The sequence below is a fragment of the Panthera leo genome, chromosome A3 (genome assembly GCF_018350215.1).
Source record: "Panthera leo isolate Ple1 chromosome A3, P.leo_Ple1_pat1.1, whole genome shotgun sequence".
Lineage (NCBI taxonomy): Eukaryota > Metazoa > Chordata > Mammalia > Carnivora > Felidae > Panthera > Panthera leo.
In genome coordinates, this window is record NC_056681.1 from 51,651,179 (window position 1) to 51,674,310 (window position 23,132).

At 43.9% G+C, this 23,132-nt stretch overlaps 1 protein-coding gene across 2 annotated transcripts in view; it reads left to right on the forward strand.

Annotated features, from left to right (window-relative positions):
- EDAR (ectodysplasin A receptor) overlaps window positions 1-12,051 on the forward strand; it is a 34,058-nt gene extending 22,007 nt beyond the window's left edge. For both annotated transcript variants that reach the window (XM_042931825.1, XM_042931826.1), the window contains exons 9-13: window positions 37-111; window positions 396-468; window positions 3,085-3,241; window positions 4,333-4,393; window positions 9,369-12,051. In XM_042931825.1, the coding sequence (XP_042787759.1) occupies window positions 37-111; window positions 396-468; window positions 3,085-3,241; window positions 4,333-4,393; window positions 9,369-9,691 (689 nt within the window). In that variant the 3' untranslated portion in view covers window positions 9,692-12,051. The remainder of the gene's footprint in view (window positions 1-36; window positions 112-395; window positions 469-3,084; window positions 3,242-4,332; window positions 4,394-9,368) is intronic.
- Window positions 12,052-23,132: the final 11,081 nt, after the last annotated feature.

Here is a 23,132-nt window from a genome sequence, read left to right on the forward strand (position 1 = left end):
GCCAGGCTCCTCACACCCTTCCCTTTCTCCAACCAGCATGCTGCACCAGCCACCCAGTGAAGAGTGTGGAAGCCCAAGTGAGCAAGGAAGAGGAGAAGAAAGAGGCCCAAGGTCTGCATACACAGCCCCCACAGCACGGGTGTCCATCTCCAGGGTGGAGGTTGTCTGCCCCACTCACCAGCCTGGCCTCATAACACTGGTGCTCCCATGCAACGTAGAACAGGGCTGCAGGAAAAAGTGTCAGTGCCCCCACATTGTGCTTGGCTTTGAGGGTGGTGTGGTTTAGACACCAGTCAGGCCTGCTAAAGAGGAAGTGAGCAGGGAAGGATGAGCTCAGAGTCACGGGCTGACTCCAGCTCCCTTCTCCCACCCCCAATCTTTCCATTTATCTGCAGACAGCGTGGTGATTTTCTCCGAGAAGGACGAATTTGAGAAGCTGACCGCAGCTCCAGCCAAGACTGCCAAGAGGTAAGCCAAGCCAAGGCAGCCACTTACCATGGGGTGGAGCAGCCCCCAGCCCAAGGTGAGGTCAGGGATCCTCTTGGGTTCCTGAGCAGGAAGGGGAGCTGGGTTGCCAGATGGGGAGCACATGGAGAAGCCTAGCCACTGGCTGGAGGCTCCAGAGGGAGCAGGGCCTCAAGACCGGCAAGGCAAGTGAGTACCAGGTTTCACCCTCACCACTGACCTGCAGCAGGGGCCAGGCAGCATGAGGGGCAGGTGGTTAACACCTTGCTCCAGGGCCAGATGCCCTGGGCTTTCTTCTTCTACATCCACCTTCTGCGTGCAGACCCAAAGCCTGCGAGTGCCCCTTTCTTCTCCAGCAGCCTACTGTGGCCAGCACTGACACTGACATCACTAGTGCTAAGGCCAGCACTAGTATCCCTAAACCCTGAATGGCACAGGTGATGATGATGGCTACCAGACATCTGGCCGCCAGGCACCATGCTAAGTGTAAGCACCCCATGAGCAAGGTGCTAATAATATCCCTGATTGTGGGAAGCCAAGGTCTGGAAGCTGTCACATGCCTGAGGTCACACATCCATGAGTGGCAGGGCAGAGAGCCAGAGCCCCTGGAGCTCTGACTCCAGAGCCCACATTGTACAGGCTCCAGACCAACCACTAATGCTTGTGAAGTAAGGCCTCTTAAGGAAGAGGTTTGGCATATGAAATTTGCACCATACTTAGTGCACATTAGGATGTAGAATCAGCCCTGGCTCTAATGTCTAGGGCAGAGGGAAGTGAACTTTTCCTTAGCCCCTTAGATGGTAATTTGAACTTGGTCCTGCTTAGGTTCCGAAAACCCACCGCATGGTATCAGCACCCTGTCCAGCCTCCACCCACTTGGCCATTCCAGGACACCATCTACCCAAATGCCCATGTATTTGGGGCACAGAGGCCATGGGAGACCCCCAAACTAGTTACAGGAAGAGCAGAGGCAGAGGACAGAGCAGAGGACAGAGGACAGAGGACAGAGGACAGAGCAATGCCTCCTGTCCTGGCCTCCGGCCTGGGACCTTCCTGTGGTGGGTGAACTCTTGCAAAGGCTTTCATTTGTAGGAATGATCATGAATCCACATGTTCATGTAGAGCTTTGGTGTTAATAAAGCACTTCTAAACATGTTACATTTGGAAAACCCCAGCATCTCTCAAGACCCTTGACACAAGGTCAGAAAGCAGACTTAAATCATGAAATCTTTGCATGCTGGAAGAAAAGAAAGTGTGTCCACCTCAGCAGGCCCTCAGATGGCAGGTATTTCCTGTGAGTGCCTCCATTCCCACTGACCTCATTTCAGAACCCCAGGGCATGCAGGGGCCATGATGCAGGGTCTGGCTCTGCAGAGTGCCTCCCTGGGGACAAGTTTCTCCTCCACCCTCCAGTCTATCCAGCCTGGTGTTGTGGCAGCCTCTCCTCTTCTGTTCTTCCAGCCTTTTCTCATTCTCAAAAGTAAGGAAAAAAGAATACTAAAAAGGGCAGGGATGTGTCCCATGACTTAAGCTTCATCTAAAGAATGAGGGAAATTTGGGGAATTTGGAAAAATATTTGGAAAAATAATACTTGTTTCATATGTAAATGTCAAGTAAAACTTAAAATCCAACGATGGTGCTATAGAAGACAAGGCACAGAGCTCCTCTCCCCTCTGCCTGCTCTCAGTTCTTAGGGAAAGGACCTGGGACAGTCAGTGGTCTCTGGGGACAACCATGCTTTTGTTCCTAGCCTGCTGTCAAGTGGAGACAGCAGCAGGCCAGCCAACTCCAAGTGAGTCCCTTGAACCTACTGGGCCTCACCTTTATTTGGTCTCTACAGTTGTGTTTGAGTGTGGGCTTCATTACTGTAACCCAGTTGCTAGAAAAGAATAATTCTTTGTAAGTCTTCAGCCAGACCACAGGAAGCCAGCAGGATGCCTATAAAAAAGAATGCTGTTTTTTATATATTTGGAATGATTTTGAGAGTTTGAGCTCCACCCCACATGTGCCTAGGGCTGTGGACAGTGAGCAGTGGTGGAACGTGGGCCCACATGACTTCCTGGGGGATTTCCCGGAGCCCCTCACCAGGCTCTCTGTGACCCCCCCCCACCACAATGCACACATTTCAGCCAGGTCACCCCCTAGTCAAGAGGGGGTCCCCAGGCAGGCTTCATTCAGCTTTGTTTTGGGTTATTCCAGAGAGCTTGCAGAGATTCGGTGCTGGCCACATAAACTGTTTGCGTTTAGACACGAGGCTGAACCTGGCACTTTCCTGCATTAAATATAGGAAGCTGTGACGTATTTAAGAAAGCTTGACTGAGCTAGGTGGGGGTGGACAGATGAACAGATGCCGTCCCCCTCACTGTTGGACCCCAGCCCTGCGGGGCTCATGAGACACCTTGTGAGTCCTCTGACAGGACACCTGCAGGCCACCCAACATCCGGGTCACTAGTTAGGAAAATAGCAGAGGACGAGGAGTAAGAGCGGGGCACGTCTCTCTCGCTTCATGCCCAGAAGCTGCTCAGTAAAAGCATGGGGAACAAGTCCCTGACCCGGTTGTCTCCCCACTGGGAGGACGTATCAGGGCTGCAGTTAACACACACCCTTCTGTTTCCACAGCGAGAATGACGCATCATCGGAGAATGAGCAGCTGCTAAGCCGGAGCATGGACAGTGATGAGGAGCCTGCCACTGACAAGCAGGGCTCCCCAGAGCTGTGCCTGTTGTCGCTGGTTCACCTGGCCCGGGAGAAGTCAGCAGCCACGAAGTCAGCCGGGGTGAGGCCCTGGCGCTGCCGCACGCACGCTCACCGTTCCCCAGTAGACCCACCGCCAGGAACCTAGACAGAGTGGCAGGTTCAAAACGATATAGTAAAAAAATAGGAAACTTATCTCTCTATTATAGAACTTTACAAAAGAAAATGAAAATAAGCAGAAAGAAAAAAGTTAAAATTGTTTGGGATACCATAGGACAGGAAAAAACCTTTGCAAACATACTGGTGTGTATCTAAGCAGACAAGCGTATGTATATGTGTGGGGTGGGGGTGGGAATGGGCATATGAATACACACACATACATAATATGCATTTTTCATGTAAAATTGTCCAAAGGGCTTGTCACCTAAATCAGGCCCCCACCCTCATGGCAGGGTGCATGGGCAAAGAAGCACAGCTCTGCCCAGGCTGCCTGAGTGTGTAGCACTTGGGTCGCTGGCAGCCCCTTGGGACCTATTCTCCCAACCCCAGGTCAGCATGTTGCTAGGTAATGTAGCTTAGGGTAAAAAAAAGTCCCTCCATTGGGAAGCTGGATCTGGCCTGGGTCTGGACAGGGATGCCATGCTCTGGGCTGCCCTGAGTTCAGGGATGTCTGTAATGGCACCCATCACTTGCAGGGACCCTGGAGGCCTATGGAGTTTTTCTGAGAGGTACTGGCTCCTGTGGGGCATGGGACTTTTCAGCCAGGGTCCCTTCTGCACTCATCCAGCATGGGCCTTGTGTCCTTACCCCAAGCTGTGTGCTCTGGGAGAAGAGTCTGTGGATAGCTGCAGACACGGCCATAGCATCTCAGGCCACCGCCAGCCGGCTGGGGTCCTCCCCACTTACCCTCCCACACAGTCTTGTGAGCCTGAATGTCCAGTGGGAGCAGCAGCCTCTACCTCTGTGAATACTGAATGTGCTTCAGGCAGAGACCTGAAGAAAAGGCTTTCTCCCTGTGATTTCCTGATGAGATGTTCATGTGAGGGCGCCATTCAGCATTTCTGACTAGAAGTCAGGGGAGAGCAGCTGCCAACACTCCAATGGAGAATTTGTATCTTTGATGGCTACCACTTTCCCTTGTGAAAATTAACATTCTCTTAACTTTTCCTATAGATTCAAAGTCGAAGGAAAAAGATATTGGATGTGTATGCCAATGTGTGTGGAGTTGTTGAAGGTAAGCATGGATGCACTGTTGGGGGACACTTAGCCAGGTTTCCCCAAGGATCTTGTCCCAATCATCAATATGTAGGAAACAGCTCTGGTAGGAGTCCTGAGGCCCCATGAGGGCTGAGAAAGGCCGCCCACTCTAGCTTGTCATGCTCCTTATCCCAGTAGCTGGGGAACCCACTTCAGGTGTGGAAGGACATGGGATTTGGCATGAAGCTATTTAAAACTTTTGCCTTGGGGCGCCTGGGTGGCTCAGTCGGTTAAGCGTCCGACTTCAGCTCAGGTCACGATCTTGCGGTCCGTGAGTTCGAGCCCCGCGTCGGACTCTGGGTTGATGGCTCAGAGCCTGGAGCCTGCTTCCAATTCTGTGTCTCCCTCTCTCTCTGGCCCTCCCCTGTTCATGCTCTGTCTCTGTCTCAAAAATAAATAAACGTTAAAAAAAATTTTTTTTTAAACTTTTACCTGGCACTCCCCACAGCCCTTTCCCTCACAGGACAAGAAGATGACACCCATCCCCAGGGCAGAGCCTGTCTAGGGCACTGTGGATTCATGATGATCTAGAGAACAGTGTCCTCCAGTGTCCCCAGATGCTGTCCCCACATTGGTGTTTTCAGTCACTTACCCAATAATTAGCTGGCCTTGCCCTTTCCCTGTGTAATGGTCTCCATCCACAAAGATGCTTCTGGAGCAAGCAAAGTCAGGCTGTATCACAGCAGGTACCCTCCAGGTATGGGCAGCAGGACTAGGAATATAAACATTTCAACCTGAAACAGGAATCCACACTGCCCACTTCTTCTCAATCCAGGCTCTAAATCACCTTTGTATTCACCCAGGAGACAAAACCCCTCATCACTGAGGTTAGGGAATGTTCCCAGCTTCATCAGGCCACTCAGTCCTGGTCTCACTGGCATCCCTCCTTGGACTTCAAGGTCTGGCCCAGGCAGCAGGAGTGGAGCCTGGTGCTCTCAGTTCTCCGCACAGTTAGAGCCCAGCACACCTTGCCTGGGGCAGGCTCCCTGGCTGGGTGCTCTGTTGGTCAGAAATAAGTTCTAGGGGCCAAGAACTCTACTTGGCTGCCTGCTGAAATATGGCATCTCTTCTCCAAAAATACACATGCCCCAGGGTCAGCCTGTTTGATAAGGCTGGCAAGGCCAAGGGACCTCAGCTGCCCAGTGGAGGGCAGCACTGTGGAGTTATTCCCAGTGCCAGTGGCTCTCTTCACGGCAGAAAGAAGGACACAGAGGAGAAAGTGACTGCTGGTGATTCATCCCTGCATGGGAAACACCAACAGCCTTTGGTTCTAAAACCTCCCAGAAAGAGGAGGATCCATATATCTTTTCTTCCCCCACCCCCATATGCAATTTTCTTCTAAAGGAAAGTCAAGGGAACTGACAGGAACCTAATAAAGATCTCTGAAAAGAAGTCTCTTCATTTGAAAAATAAACCATGTCTTTAAATGCAATAACTCCATGGAGAAATAAATGTAATAAACCAAATTTCATCCCTGACAATAGAAAAAAAAAGAGGTTGTTGTTTACTTTCCAAGTGTGTGAAGATTTTCCTGTTATCTTTGTTATTTATTGATTTATGGTTTGATTCCATTGTGGTAGGTAAATACACTCTTTCAATTCTTTTAAATTCTTTTGTTGAAATTGAAGGCCTGTATTCTGCTATTGTTGAGTCACGTGTTCTATAATGTTGATTGGATTTTCTTCATGGTTGGATTTTCCTTCTGTTGTTGAGTTTTGTATTCTTGCTGATTTCCTAGTAATTGTTCTATGAATCACTAAGGGAAAGGTGTTGAAGTCCCCAACTGTAATTGTGGAATTGTCTATTTCTCCTTTAAGTTCTTCAGTTTTTTGCTTCATATATTTTGGAGCTCTGTTGTTTGATGCATATGGATTTAGGATTGCTATGTCTTCACAGACAGTGGATTGACCCTTTTATTAATGTCCCTCTCTATCTCTGGTCATTTCCTTTATTCTGAAGTCTACTCTGTCTGATGTAATAGCCACTTGTGCTTTCCTTTTATTAAGTGTTTACATAGTATATCTTTTTCTATTCTTGTACTTTCAACCTGCCTATATCATTATATTGGACATCAGCTTCTTGTAGATAGCATATAATTAGGATATTTTTAACATAGTCATTGATATGTTAGCATTTAAGATTGCTATTTTATTTTTTGTTTACTCTTTTTTGTCCCTGTTTTTCATTTCTCTGTTTTCTTTTTCCTGCTTTCCTTTGGGTCACTTGAACATAATTTAGAAATACACTTTGATGTTTTTTGAGTGATGTATACTATATGTTTTGAGTGCATCTTTTTCCATAGCTATTTTAGCAGTTTCTCTAGGTACTGTATTATATATACATATATAATCCACTGAGGTCATCCTTTCACTAGTTCAAGGGAAGTATAAAAACCTTACGTCCTGGGACACCTGGGTGGCTCAGTCAGTTAAGCATCCAACTCTTGATCACAGCTCAGGTCTTGATCTCAGGGTCATGAGTTCAAGCTCCCCACTGGGTTCCGCACTGGGCATGAAGCCTACTTAAAAAAAAAAAAACAACAGCTTCTGTTTATGTCCTTCCTGTTTATAGTTGTCTTAAATATTTCCTCTCTATATATTTAGAACCACATCAGTTGCTTCAAACTAGCAAACATAACTCAGAAAACCTAAAAGGAAAAGGAAAGCTATTGTGGTTACCAATATTTTTGCTTACTGTGCTCTTTACTGATGTTCCAAAATTCCTTCTTTTAGCATTTCCTTTCTGTTTAGAGACCTCCCTTTGTCATTCTTTTAGGGTAGTTCTCTTGGTGACAAATTCTTAGTTCTCCTTCATTTTGAGAATGCCTTGATTTTCCCCTCACTCTTGAGAGGTATTTTCACTGGGCATGGGGCACTGTGTTGACAGTTCTTTCATTTCCATAGTTGAAAATACAGTGCCACATCCCTTTGGCTTCCAGGTTTCTAATGAGAAATACTTTCTCATTCTAATACTTTTCCCCTGTAGGTAAAGTGTTGATTTTTCTTGCTATTTTCAAGATTCCTTTGTCTTTAGTTCCATGAATTTATGATGTATCTTGATATGAATTTCTTTGGGTGTATTCTGTTTGGAGTTTTCTCAGCTTCTTAAATCTGTAGGCTTATGTCTCTTTCCAAGTTTGGGGAATTTTCAGTTATTTCTTTTTTCATCCACACTCTCTTTCTCCTCTCCTAGGCCTCCATGACAAAAATGTGAGATATTTTGTTATAGCCCCACAGGTCCTTGGGGCTCTGTGTTTTTCAGTTTATTTTTTATCTGTTGTTCAAATAAGTGATTCCTATTCTGTTACCCAGTTCACTAATTCTTTCCTCAGTCTATATTCTGCCACTGAGCATATCTACTTAACTTTTTATCTCGATTGTATTTTTGCAGTTCTAACATTTCTACTTGGTTCTTATATTTTCTATCTTTTGCTAAGGCTTCCTATTTTTTCATTTGTTTTAAGCATGTGTGTAATTATTTGTTGAAGCATTTGTATCATGGCGTCTATAAAATCCTTGTCAGGTAATTCTAGCATCTCTGTTATCTCTGATATTTTCTATTTTTATTTGAGATTTTTCTAGCTACAAAAACCACAGAGAATTTGGCTGACCCTGCCTCACACTCCTTATCCCTTTTTGGAAATATTTTCAAAAGTAAAATTAAGAACATTTGAGATCTTCCTAGTTCTTGGTATGATAAGTGGGTTTCTATTGAAATCTAGAGAGTTTTATGTCATGTTATGAGACTCTGTGTCTTATTTAAACCTTCTGTTGTATCTGGCTTCCTCTGATACCTCTATGGAGGTAAATATCTAGGTTCCCACTCAGCCTTCATTTACACCCAAGTAGGAATCTCTTTTTGTTGATGGCAGAGGGGTGGGGTGGGAAACTGTTTTTCCAAGTGGTCTCCACTGATACCACTGGGCTGGGAGGCTTGTTACCAGCTGATGATGATAAAGTCCAGGCTCTTGACCTTGCCTTCCCTGAAACCTGGTGCAATGTAACAGCCTATGGAGAGTGGACATCCAGGCTTTGCTGGCCTTGTTGAGGGTGGGGCCACAGTTTTCTCTGTGGTGTTTGGCTGTAACAAAGCAGTTACTGTCTAAATGTTTTCTTCTTGCTAAGCTTCTTTTTTCCTAGTGCTTTAGTTAGAGCAGGCATCTGTTGGACAATTTTGGTTTGTTATTGTTCATATTTCTGGATTGCCGGACTCTTCAGCTCCATGTCTGGGATAATGATGCAAAAGGCTCAGCACCATGTCATTGCTCTATTCCCAAGCTCTCTACCAGTCTGTCTTTTCTCACCACTTTCCAGAGTTTCTTTGTGTTTGCTTTGTACAGAGCATCTAGGGTTTTTAGCTGTACTTACTAGGAGCAATCAGGAAAAGCATGTCTACTCCAGCTGCCAAAAGTAAAAATACATCATTTTTAAAAAATGCTCCCAGGTAAGTCTAACAGGCAGGAAGATTGAGAACCATTGGACCACTCAGGTTGCAGTAAGTTGGCTCAGGTAACACCAATTTTGGGCTGTCTTTGAAAGCACTTTTCATAAAGGTGACTGCTGTCTCCATAAAGGGCATAATACTGTCTGTCCTTTTGACTCCCTCCTCAGCCCAGCTCCATGTAAAGCACGGTGACCTAAGGGTAGCCCATATTCAAGGCTTTGGTGACTGCTGACAGTGTTCTTGAGGGGATTATTGTAACAGTCAATATAGTGGCTATTTTCCTAGGAGGAAGGGGCTGTTATTGGGGTTAGGATCCATGGTAAGGCTTCTCATGTGGCTGGCAAAGTCCTGGGTGTAGTTCACCTCAAGCTATGCACTTATTTTATATGGTTTTCTGCATCTGTGTTTTATTTTACAATCTTTTTTTAAGTTTTAAAAATAATTTTTAATGGTGTTGAGCTTCTATTGACTGCCATTTGCAATGTCTGACTGTGGCTATTTGTCCGCAGGTCTCAGCCCCACAGAGCTGCCATTTGACTGCCTTGAGAAGACAAGCCGAATGCTCAGTTCCACGTACAACTCCGAGAAGGCTGTTGTGAAAACATGGCGCCACCTTGCCGAGAGCTTTGGACTCAAGAGGGATGAGATTGGGGGCATGACAGATGGCATGCAGCTCTTTGATCGCATCAGCACAGCAGGCTACAGCATCCCAGAGCTGCTCACAAAACTGGTGCAGATTGAACGGCTGGATGCTGTGGAGTCCTTGTGTGCAGACATACTGGAGTGGGCTGGGCTTGTGCCACCTGCCTCCCAGCCACCCACTACATCCTGAGGAGCCTGCCTATAGTCTGCCTTCCCTGGGAGGCACCAAGGATCTACCAAGGGCTCTGGAGCTGTGAGTGCTGGCAACAGACTGCCAAGAGTCAGGCTTTTTCTGCTGTCACGAGGATTTGCCTTAGGCCATTCCAAGGAACAAGAGGAAATGAGGCCTGTCTTCTAATCTAACCAAAAATAAAAGATTAAAGTTGGGATAGTCCCAGCTACCCACCTGTACCTCACCAGGCAGGATGAATATTTATTCAACTCATTCAAGGGATGTTTTTGGGTGCTCAGATGAACCAAACAATGTGGGGATGGCAGAGGTGAAGAATCTAGTACCTGTTTTTAAGGAGTTTACAACCTCAGGAGAGACAGAAGACGTGTCTACAAACCATCTTGCTAGAAAACATCAAACAGTCTAGATGAGGGGATACTAAGAAAACATAGTAAGTTCTGAGGGAGGGAGATGGCTCCCCACTGGGGTGATGAAGGAGGGCAGCATCATGAAGAAAGAAGCTTGAATGCCTGGTGAAATGGCTACCAAAGGCAGATGTCACACTCCACATAGTGTGTCAGGTTTGGTACAAGTCTGTTAATATCTTAAGTGGCTGTTCTTAAGGTCATTCGTATTCCTACAGCCCTTCCAATCACTAATGGAAGAGTTCACTCTGTGGCCTGCCTTCTGTTACTGATCTACAAGGCATGTGTTTGTCCAGTCAAGTAGACCTGTGTCCAGTCAGTGGCCAGTTTCACCTATTGCCTGATTCCCAGGCCTGAGACCCAGTGGTTTTGTATTACACATGAATTGCTTTCCACTCTCATCCCTAGTCAGATTTGACCCTTTGGGGGCAGCAATGTTCAAAGACACAGTCCATTTAAATTATGTGTCAGCCTGTTTTTGCTTCAAACAGAAATGAGTGGTCAGCTATATGTGGAAAGAGAAATGGTGACTTCCTAGGAATTCAGCCATGCATAATTTTAGATTCTGAGTGTCTGAGACTTGTGAATGAGCCTTGTGACATGAGGGTTTCTGAGCCAGTCAAGGAAAATGGAGCCTCACAACACAGGCAGGGCCTGGGCTTGAAATCCAAGGACCTGATTCTAGTTGTGCCAGCTTGGGCCATTCTCTTCTCCCTCTTGGGCTTCAGTTTCTCTTTTGCAAAAGAGAGATTAGTCTGTGATTCTGTAATCAGGAAAAGTAAGGTTTAGGTGGGCAACAGGAAAGTGGACTTCAGGAAATGCCAGGCCTTCAAGGTGCACATTGAAGTGAACACAGATGAGTCATCAAGATGAGACTAGAAGCAGAAAAACTCGGAGTAACTATAATTGTTTGACATACACTTAGAGGTAAAGTAATAAACTGGCATTGTTCTTGGCAAAATCTCTTACTACACCTGCAGTTGCCAAGAACATGGGAGCCAGGGTAGTGATCATACCAGGGGTTTAATTTAGAGTTCACTGCTGAGCTTCCTAATGACAGATCTGACTATAGTTATTACCAAATTAAAACCAGTCTCTGACTTACAAAGCGATGTTTTTAAAATTATAAGTCACATGACTGAGCAAATGCTTTGGGGAGAGGAAATCAGTCATACATTTAGAGCCAACAAGCAATTGCCCACCAATGAATGTAGAACATACTGTGATAGGATCATAATTAGGTCCTGAATATTTAATATCATCATTTTCTGTGTCTCTTTGCTGTTTTTCAGAACCTATTTGCTATATCCTACAAGCTAAATACTCCATGGCAAAACTTAATTATCCTTTTAACCCCTCTTTGAAATCCTATGGCACCCCTTTCTCCTGCTTTGTGATGATGATGATGAGATTGTCCCCCTGAATCAGGCTGCAAATGTCACATGTGATAAGAATGCTGTTCCAGGGAGACAGCTTGCAGTTTCCCAAGAACAATATTTTCAGTGAAGAAGCAGAGGCGGCTGTTCCTGGACCCAGAGCTTTGCCTCATTTCACACTTACAATGCTGGGGCCAGATGTCTAGCCAGCATCATGCCATGTTTCAGTGATTCTCAACCTGCCATTTTTAGAAAGTTAGTCCTTATAGAGCTAAACATTCCTTTGTCATCTACTTATTTGGACATAAATCCAAGAATAGTCTATTCTGATGAGCTTTAGCCTACATTGTGGAATTCAAATCAATGTGACCATAATGATTATCACTGACCAGAACAGGGACTTCCACCCTGACATTTTGTATGGAGACATTCATTATTTTGCTATACTTAAAAACTTTTAGGAAACACCCTAAGCTGGAGCTGTGGGCCTTAACCAGTGAAGTCTTAATTGTTAATAGTTTTGTCTCATCCTGTATATATAACTTATTATATTTTACAGTTTCAATAAACTAATAAAAAGGAGATCTACAGACTGCTACAATGTGAGTTCTTTCTGGGGGTGGAGGGAGGGAGGGGGCAGGTGAGTGGAGAAGCCTCTGATTACTCTGTTCCTGGTTATTGCACGTGTAAGATGAGACTGTAGGATTGTGACCAGCCTAAATGAACTTCCTAAATTTTTATGGCCTGGACCATGCACTCAACAGAAGCAAACATTACAGTGAGATTGTAAAACAAAAACAAAACAAAACAAAACAAAACAAAAAAACCGCTTTGCTTTCCAAGTTGCCATCACTGTATCACTTAGCTACTGCTGTGTAACAAACCATCCCAAAATTCAATAGCTTAAAGTGACAATTTATTATTATAGTTCGGAGGTCACTAAGGATCCCAGATGACCTAAGTTGTGCTCAGTTGGCTATGATTTAGATGGGGCCTATGGCTGTTGGGATACTTTAATTGGGGTTGCTGTGTTCCAATGTCCCCCATCCTTGTCCTCAAACCAACATCTAGCCTATGCCTGCCTTCATCATGGCAATGACAGAAGTGCAATAGTGAGCAGACACACAAAGTTCCTTCAGGCCTATACCCAGAACTGGCACACCATCACTTCTAGCTCATTCTTTTGGCCAGAGCAAATCATATGGCCAACCCAGAGTCAAGAGTAGGAAAACAGGCCCCACTCTAACTCTGTGAGCAATAAAGGTAACTCACAAAAGGCAAAATATTAAGGCAGAAAATGTAAACATCTACAGTTATGTTCATTTCCTATGGCTGCTGTAACAAATTACCACAAACCTAGTGGTTTCAAGCAACACAAATTTATTATCTTACAGTTCTAGAGGACTCCAAAGTTTTAACACAGTTGTATTACTTGTGGAGACTATAGAAGAAAATCTGTTTTCCTGCCTTTTCTAACTTCTAGAGTCTGTCCATATTCCTTGGCTCATTCCTCCCTTCCACCTTCCAGGCCAGCAATCCCATCTCTCCAACCTCTGTTCCCATTGTCACATTTCCTTCCCTGCTTCCCTCTCTTCTCCCTTGTGATCACACAGGACCCACCTGGGTAATCCAGGATCATCTCTCCATCTCAAGATCCTTAATCATCTCTGCAAAGTCCTTTTGTAACATCATGTATCACAAGTTCTAGGGCTTAGAGGGTATATGCTTTTGAGAGCTCATTGTTCTACCAACCACAATAAGTATGTAAGTGGCTGTGGAATATAACAACATAACACCATCAGAGGAAGTGTGCTGTCAAAGCATACTTTCCAGCTGGGGCTATTTTATTATATGAATAAATGTAAACTAAGCAGTGGTGGCCTTCCCACTGGGAACTATGAAGAAGGGATGGACGAGCTGGGCTGCAGGTGCTCAGCAGCAAAGACTTCAGTGAACCACCTGCTTCTATGAGCCCCACTCTCCTCCACCTTCAGCCTCAGTGGTCCAGGGGGATGTGGCAGAGTCTCATGAACACCCAGTTTGGATTGGACAACATCTCTTTATTCAGGGCTTTGTTTACACTATTCTTCCCCAAACATTTCTAGTGAATTACTTTGGCAACAACGATGGCTTTTGGAGGCTTAAATGAATTGTTGGCTTTATGTAAAAACCAACATAGACCTGTATTTTGTGGCTTCACTCTATGCATTTGGGGCCCTTCAAAGACAGCTTGCATTTTGTAATAAAATGCAATAGTCCTGGTACTATTTCCTCTATGTTGGAATGCTTTATGAATGAGGAAAATCTGGAAATAGCACAAACATTGTATTAAAAAAAGCATTTTCGAGTGTCAGAGGAATCCTGCTTAGCTAAACATTCTGGTGTCAAGAGACCTTGTGAGGAGTTCAAGTAATATAAATATTTCACTTTTTTAAACCCAGGGGAGAGATAACCAGAGGGTGAAAATGGAGACAAGGTTTAAAACCATTTTGCTGAGAGTCACCCTAAGCCTGGTTTGTCACTCAGACTAAAAGTTATGTAGTGATTCCAATGAAACAGGTTATTCATGTTCTGTCTATTCTTGTTTTCAAAATGCTGGTCAGCATCACTTATACAGGATAACTCCTCCACTGAGGGAAAATGTTCTTGTTCACTCATAGTCACTAGTGTGGGACTCTTTTAAAGACCACATGATTTTTATCCTTATGTCAATGTGGTGTATTACACTGACTGATATGCAGATGTTGAACCATCCTTGCATCACTGGAATAAATCCCACTTGCTCATGGTGTAAGATCCTTTTAATGTATTGTTGAAATTCAGTTTGCTAATATTTTGTTGAGGACTTTTCCATCTATGTTCATAGTGGCCTATAATTTTGTTTGTAGTATCCTTGTCTGGTTTTGGTATTAGGGTTGGCCTAATGCTGGCCTCATAAAATGTGTTTGGAAGTTTCCTGTCTTCTATTTGTTGTTGTTGTTGTTGTTGTTGTTGTTGTTGTTGTTGAAGAGTTTGAGAAGGATTTGTATTAATTCATTTTTTAATGCTTTGTAAAATTCACCAGTGAAGCGATCTGGTCCTAAATTTTTGCTTGATGAGAGGTTTTTAACTACTGATTCAATCTCCTTTCTGGTTCAGATTTTCTATTTTATTATGATTCAGTCTTGATAAGCTATATATGTTTCTAGGAATTTATCCACTTCTAGGTTGTCCAACTTGCTGGCTTATAATTATTCATAGTAGTCTCTAATGAGCCTTTGCATTTCTATGGTATCAGCTGTAACATCTCCTCTTTCATTTCTGATTATATTTATTTGAGTGCTCTTTTTTTCTTGGTGAGTGTAGCTAAAGGTTTGTCACTTTATCTTTTCAAAGAACTACTTCTTAGGTTCATCTGAAAGATTCAAGATGGTGACTAGAAGATCCTGAACTCACTTCCTCCCACCAGCATATTGAATCTAAAGCTACATATGGAACAATTTCCTCTCAAAATATCAAATGTGGCTGAGTGGTGACTATGCATTGGGAAATGAGAAGAAAACCACATCAAAGCAGGTAGGAGAGACTGGGACACAATCTCACCATAAAACACACCCTGGCAGAACAACCCATAACTTGAAGTGTACTAAAACCTAGAGCTTCTCCCTGAAGGATGAAGGGTTCAAACCCCACATCGGTCACCCCAACTTTTTAAAAAATTTATTTAAATTCGTAACATACCATGTAGTATTGGTTTCAGAAGTAAGTAGAACCCAGTGATTCATCACAGCCAGTGCTCATCCCAACAAGTGCCCTCCTTAAATGCCCATCCTCCATTTAGCTCATCCCCCCTCACCTCTCCTCTAGCAACTCTCAGTTTGTTCCCTGTATTTAATATATATTCTTAGGGGCGCCTGGGTGGCTCAGTTGATTTAAGTGTCTGACTTTGGCTCAGATCATGATCTCACGGTTCATGGGTTTGAGCCCCGTGTTCGGCTCTGTGCTGACAGCTCAGAGCCTGGAGCCTGTTTTGGATTCTGTGTCTCTCTCTCTCTGCCCTTCCCCCACTCACACTCTGTCTCCATCTGTCTCAAAAATAAATAAACATTTAAAAAAATTTAAGTATTTTTTAATGCTTATTTGTTTTTAAGAGAGAGAGAATGTGAGCAGGGGAGGGGCAGAGAGAGAGAGAGGAAGACACAGAATCCAAAGCAGGCTCCAGGCTCTGAGCTATCAGCACAGAGTCCCACATGGGGCTAGATCTCATGAACTGTGAGATCGTGACCAGAGCCGAAGTTGGACACTTAACAAACTGAGCCAACCAGGTGCTCCTGTTCTCTGTATTTATGAGTCTCTTATGGTGTGCCTTCCTGTTTTTTTTTTTAATGTTTATTTATTCTGAGAGAGACAGAGACAGAGACAGAGACAGAGACTGAGCATGAGTGGGGGAAGGGCAGAGAGAGAGAGAGGGAGAATAAGAAGCAGAAGCAGACTCCAGGCTCTGAGCTGTCAGCACAGAGCCTGACAGGAGGCTCGAACTCACTAACCAAGAGATCGTGACCTGAGTCAAAGTCTGATGCTTAACCGACTGAGTCACCCAGATGTCCCACTCTCTGTTTTTATCTTATTTGTTCTTCCCTTACCCTATGTTCATCTGCTTTGTTTCTTAAATTCCATATGAGTGAAATCATATGATATTTGTCTTTCTCTAACTGACTTATTTCACTTAGCATAATACACTCTAGTTCCATCCACATTGCTGCAAATCAGTCATCCCAAATTTTAAGACATGCACTTGAGAGCTCCCAAAACATCTTATTATGAAAGCCAACAGGGCATGCATCCTGAGACCCAGAAGAAGGTAATAATCTGTGGGGTGCCTGGGTGGCTCAGTAAGTTAAGCGTCTGACTCTTGATTATAGCTCAGGTCATGATCTCACAGTTCATGTGTTAGAACCCCACGTCGGGCTCTGAAGCTGGTAGCACAGAGCCTGCTTGGAATTCTCTCTCTCCCGCCCACTCTGCCCCTCCCCCATTCATGCTATCTTTGTCTCTCTAAAAATAAATGAATAAATTTAAAAAAAATGGTAGTGATCTGAGAAAAAGCTATTAAAGGGCTCATGCACTTGGACTCATCCACCCCAGGGCCTAGCTGAGGCACCCAATTGTGTTCAGAGTAAAGTGGAGGATCACCTTGGCCTGAGGGACAGACATCTAATTCAACACACACACTGCTGCTGGAACACTCTCTGGGCACAGAACTGGAAGGCATCATATTCACGTTCTCCCTTTGCCATACTCCAAAGCACCAGTATCTTCCAGAAAGGAGCTTTTATATGTGTCTGCTGCCCTGATTTTTGCAGCTGCTACCTAGAAGATGCCTCTTGATGCCTGACTCTGGAGGCCAGGGGGCGCTTATGCTCATGGCCCCTCAAGGCTGTATATATTTGCATACTTTTAAAAGCTGATCTCTGGGGTTGGAGGGAAGATGGCGGCGTAGGAGGACGCTGGGCTCACCGCGCGTCCTGCTGATCACTTAGATTCCACCTACACCTGCCTAAAGAACCCAGAAAACCGCCAGAGGATTAGCAGAATGGAGTCTCCAGAGCCAAGCGCAGACGAGAGGCCCACGGAAGAGGGTAGGAAGGGCGGCGAGGCGGTGTGCGCTCCACGGACTGGCGGGAGGTAGCTGGGGTGGAGGGGCGGCTCCCCGGCCAAGCGGAGCCCCCGAGTCTGGCTGGCAAAAGCGGAAGGGCCGGATGGACTGTGTTCCGACAGCAAGCGCGACTTAGCGTCTGGGAGGTCATAAGTTAACAGCTCTGCTCAGAAAGCGGGAAGGCTGGAGGACAAAGGGAGGGAGAGCTGCTGAGCCCCCGGATGGCAGAGCTCAGCTTGGCGGGGAACAAAGGCGCTCGCCAGCGCCATCTCCCTCGCCCATCCACCAGCCAAAATCCCAAAGAGAACCAGTTCCTGCCAGGGAACTTGCTCGCTCTGAGCAAACACCCAACTCTGTGCTTCTGCGGAGCCAAACCTCCGGCAGCGGATCTGACTCCCTCCCGCTGCCACAGGGCTCCTCCTGAAGTGGATCACCTAAGGAGAAGCGAGCTAAGCCTGCCCCTCCTGCCCCCGTGCACCTTGCCTACCCACCCCAGCTAATACACCAGATCCCCAGCACCACAAGCCTGGCAGTGTGCAAGTAGCCCAGACGGGCCACGCCACCCCACAGTGAATCCCACCCCTAGGAGAGGGGAAGAGAAGGCACACACCAGTCTGACTGTGGCCCCAGCAGTGGGCTGGGGGCAGACATCAGGACTGACTGCAGCCCCGCCCACCAACTCCAGTTATACACCACAGAACAGGGGAAGTGCCCTGCAGGTCCTCACCACTCCAGGGACTATCCAAAATGACCAAACGGAAGAATTCCCCCCAGAAGAATCTCCAGGAAATAACAACAGCTAATGAACTGATCAAAAAGGATTTAAATAATATAACAGAAAGTGAATTTAGAATAATAGTCATAAAATTAATCCCTGGGCTTGAAAACAGTATACAGGACAGCAGAGAATCTCTTGCCACAGAGATCAAGGGACTAAGGAACAGTCACGAGGAGCTGAAAAGCGCTTTAAACGAAATGCAAAACAAAATGGAAATGACGACGGCTCGGATTGAAGAGGCAGAGGAGAGAATAGGTGAACTAGAAGATAAAGTTATGGAAAAAGAGGAAGCTGAGAGAAAGAGAGATAAAAAAAATCCAGGAGTATGAGGGGAAAATTAGAGAACTAAGTGATACACTAAAAAGAAATAATATATGCATAATTGGTATCCCAGAGGAGGAAGAGAGAGGGAAAGGTGTTGAAGGGGTACTTGAAGAAATTATAGCTGAGAACTTCCCTGAACTGGGGAAGGAAAAAGGCATTGAAATCCAAGAGGCACAGAGAACTCCCTTCAGATGTAACTTGAATCGATCTTCTGCACGACATATCGTAGTGAAACTGGCAAAATACAAGGATAAAGAGAAAACTCTGAAAGCAGCAAGGGATAAACGTGCCCTCACATATAAAGGGAGACCTATAAGACTCGTGACGGATCTCTCCTTTGAAACTTGGCAGGCCAGAAAGGCTTGGCACGATATCTTCAGTGTGCTAAACAGAAAAAATATGCAGCCGAGAATCCTTTATCCAGCAAGTCTGTCATTTAGAATAGAAGGAGAGATAAAGGTCTTCCCAAACAAACAAAAACTGAAGGAATTCGTCACCACTAAACCAGCCCTACAAGAGATCCTAAGGGGGATCCTGTGAGACAAAGTACCAGAGACATCCCTACAAGCATAAAACATACAGACATCACAATGACTCTAAATCCGTATCTTTCTATAATAACACTGAATGTAAATGGATTAAATGCGCCAACCAAAAGACATAGGCTATCAGAATGGATAAAGAAACAAGACCCATCTATTTGCTGTCTACAAGAGACTCATTTTAGATCTGAGGACACCTTTAGATTGAGAGTGAGGGGATGGAGAACTATTTATCATGCTACTGGAAGCCAAAAGAAAGCTGGAGTAGCCATACTTATATCAGACAAACTAGACTTTAAATTAAAGGCTGTCACAAGAGATGAAGAAGGGCATTATATAATAATTACAGGGTCTATCCATCAGGAAGAGCTAACAGTTATAAATGTCTATGCGCCAAATACCGGAGCCCCCAGATATATAAAACAATTACTCATAAACATAAGCAACCTTATTGATAAGAATGTGGTAATTGCAGGGGACTTTAACACCCCACTTACAGAAATGGATAGATCATCTAGACACACAGTCAAAAAAGAAACAAGGGCCCTGAATGATACATTGGATCAGATGGACTTGACAGATATATTTAGAACTCTACATCCCAAAGCAACAGAATATACTTTCTTCTCTAGTGCACATGGAACATTCTCCAAGATAGATCATATACTGGGTCACAAAACAGCCCTTCATAAGTTTACAAGAATTGAAATTATACCATGCATACTTTCAGACCACAATGCTATGAAGCTTGAAATCAACCACAGGAAAAAGTCTGGAAAACCTCCAAAAGCATGGAGGTTAAGGAACACCCTACTAAAGAATGAATGGGTCAACCAGGCAATTAGAGAAGAAATTAAAAAATACATGGAAACAAACGAAAATGAAAATACAACAATCCAAACGCTTTGGGACGCAGCGAAGGCAGTCCTGAGAGGAAAATACATTGCAATCCAGGCTTATCTCAAGAAACAAGAAAAATCCCAAATACAAATTTAACAGCACACCTAAAGGAAATAGAAGCAGAACAGCAAAGGCAGCCTAAACCCAGCAGAAGAAGAGAAATAATAAAGATCAGAGCAGAAATAAACAATATAGAATCTAAAAAAACGGTAGAGCAGATCAACGAAACCAAGAGTTGGTTTTTTGAAAAAATAAACAAAATTGACAAACCTCTAGCCAGGCTTCTCAAAAAGAAAAGGGAGATGACCAAAGAGATAAAATCATGAATGAAAATGGAATGATTACAACCAATCTCTCAGAGATACAAACAACTATCAGGGAATACTATGAAAAATTATATGCCAACAAATTGGACAACCTGGAAGAAATGGACAAATTCCTAAACACCCACACTCTTCCAAAACTCAATCAGGAGGAAATAGAAAGCTTGAACAGACCCATAACCAGCGAAGAAATTGAATCGGTTATCAAAAATCTCCCAACAAATAAGAGTCCAGGACCAGATGGCTTCCCAGGGGAGTTCTACCAGACGTTTAAAGCAGAGATAATACCTATCCTTCTCAAGCTATTCCAAGAAATAGAAAGGGAAGGAAAACTTCCAGACTCATTCTATGAAGCCAGTATTACTTTGATTCCTAAACCAGACAGAGACCCAGTAAAAAAAAGAGAACTACAGGCCAATATCCCTGATGAATATGGATGCAAAAATTCTCAATAAGATACTAGCAAATCGAATTCAACAGCATATGAAAAGAATTCTTCACCATGATCAAGTGGGATTCATTCCTGGGATGCAGGGCTGGTTCAACATTCGCAAATCGATCAACGTGATACATCACATTAACAAAAAAAAAGAGAAGAACCATATGATCCTGTCAATCGATGCAGAAAAGGCCTTTGACAAAATCCAGCACCCTTTCTTAATAAAAACCCTTGAGAAAGTCGGGATAGAAGGAACATACTTAAACATCATAAAAGCCATTTATGAAAAGCCCACAGCTAACATCATCCTCAACGGGGAAAAACTGAGAGCTTTCCCCCTGAGATCAGGAACACGACAGGGATGCCCACACTCACCGCTGTTGTTTAACATAGTGCTGGAAGTTCTAGCATCAGCAATCAGACAACAAAAGGAAATCAAAGGTATCAACATTGGCAAAGATGAAGTCAAGCTTTCGCTTTTTGCAGAGGACATGATATTATACATGGAAAATCCGATAGACTCCACCAAAAGTCTGCTAGAACTGATACATGAATTCAGCAAAGTTGCAGGATACAAAATCAATGTACAGAAATCAGTTGCATTCTTATACACTAACAATGAAGCAACAGAAAGACAAATGAAGAAACTGATCCCATTCACAATTGCACCAAGAAGCATAAAATACCTAGGAATAAATCTAACTCAAAGATGTAAAAGATCTGTATGCTGAAAACTATAGAAAGCTTATGCAGGTAATTGAAGAAGATATAAAGAAATGGAAAGACATTCCCTGCTCATGGATTGGAAGAATAAATATTGTCAAAATGTCAATACTACCCAAAGCTATCTACACATTCAATGCAATCCCAATCAAAATTGCACCAGCATTCTTCTCAAAACTAGAACAAGCAATCCTAAAATTCATATGGAACCACAAAAGGCCCCGAATAGCCAAAGTAATCTTGAAGAAGAAGACCAAATCAGGAGGCATCACAATCCCAGACTTTAGCCTCTACTACAAAGCTGTAATCATCAAGACAGCATGGTATTGGCACAAAAACAGACACATAGACCAATGGAATAGAATAGAAACCCCAGAACTAGACCCACAAACGTATGGCCAACTAATCTTATCCAAGGGATAGAGGAGTACTGATGCATAGGGGCACTTGTACCCCAATGTTTATAGCAGCACTCTCAACAAGAGCCAAATTATGGAAAGAGCCTAAATGTCCATCAACTGATGAATGGATAAAGAAATTGTGGTTTATATACACAATGGAATACTACGTGGCAATGAGAAAAAATGAAATATGGCCTTTTGTAGCAACGTGGATGGAACTGGAGAGTGTGATGCTAAGTGAAATCAGCCATACAGAGAAAGACAGATACCATATGGTTTCACTCTTATGTGGATCCTGAGAAACGTAACAGGAACCCATGGGGGAGGGGAAGGAAAAAAAAAAAAGAGGTTAGAGTGGGAGAGAGCCAAAGCATAAGAGTATGTTAAAAACTGAGAACAAACTGAGGGTTGATGGGGGGTGGGAGGGAGGGCAGGGTGGGTGATGGGTATTGAGGAGGGCACCTTTTGGGATGAGCACTGGGTGTTGTATGGAAACCAATTTGACAGTAAATTTCATATATTAAAAAATAAAAAAATAAAATAAAACATAAAAAAAAATAATAATAATACCATATTGTATACTTGAAATTTACTAAGAGAACAGATCTCAAGTGTTCTAACAATACCAGAGAAAAGAAAAGTAGGTATGGTGGTGATGGATATGTTAACTACTTTGACTGTGGTTATCAGTGCACAATGTATGCATATATCAGCACATCACATTGTACGTCTTCTTAAATACAGAAAATTTTTATTCCTCAAAAATAAATAAATAAAAACCAAAATAAAGAGATAAAAAAAAAAGAAAAAGAAATTGTGCTTTATATACACAATGGAATACTACGTGGCAATGAGAAAAAATGAAATATGGCCTTTTGTAGCAACGTGGATGGAACTGGAGAGTGTGATGCTAAGTGAAATAAGCCATACAGAGAAAGAGAGATACCATATGGTTTCACTCTTATGTGGATCCTGAGAAACGTAACAGAAACCCATGGGGGAGGGGAAGGAAAAAAAAAAAAAGAGGTTAGAGTGGGAGAGAGCCAAAGCATAAGAGACTGTTAAAAACTGAGAACAAACTGAGGGTTGATGGGGGGTGGGAGTGAGGGCAGGGTGGGTGATGGGTATTGAGGAGGGAACCTTTTGGGATGAGCACTAGGTGTTGTATGGAAACCAATTTAAATTAAAAAAAAAAGCTGATCTCTTAAAAACTGAGAATAAACTGAGGGTTGATGGGGGGGATGGGAGGGAGGGTAGGGTGGGTGATGGGCATTGAGGAGGGCACCTGTTGGGATGAGCACTGGGTGTTGTATGGAAACCAATCTGACAATAAATTTAATATTAAAAAATAAAAGTTAAAAAAAAGCTGATCCCTGGGTATTTCTCTTCCAGTCAGCCTGAATCTAGGTGCTAACATTCTCCCGTTTGGGGTACTGACAGGTCTTGGCACATCCTCATCTACTGGGATTGATTGCTTAGATAAGCACAAAGGTTTGAGAGATGACCAAAAGCTGGAGTAGTGTTGAATGAAAAGTTTCATCTGCTACAAGAGGCCACTCCTTCAAACTGGGAGAGGTGGTGGTTTCATCTATT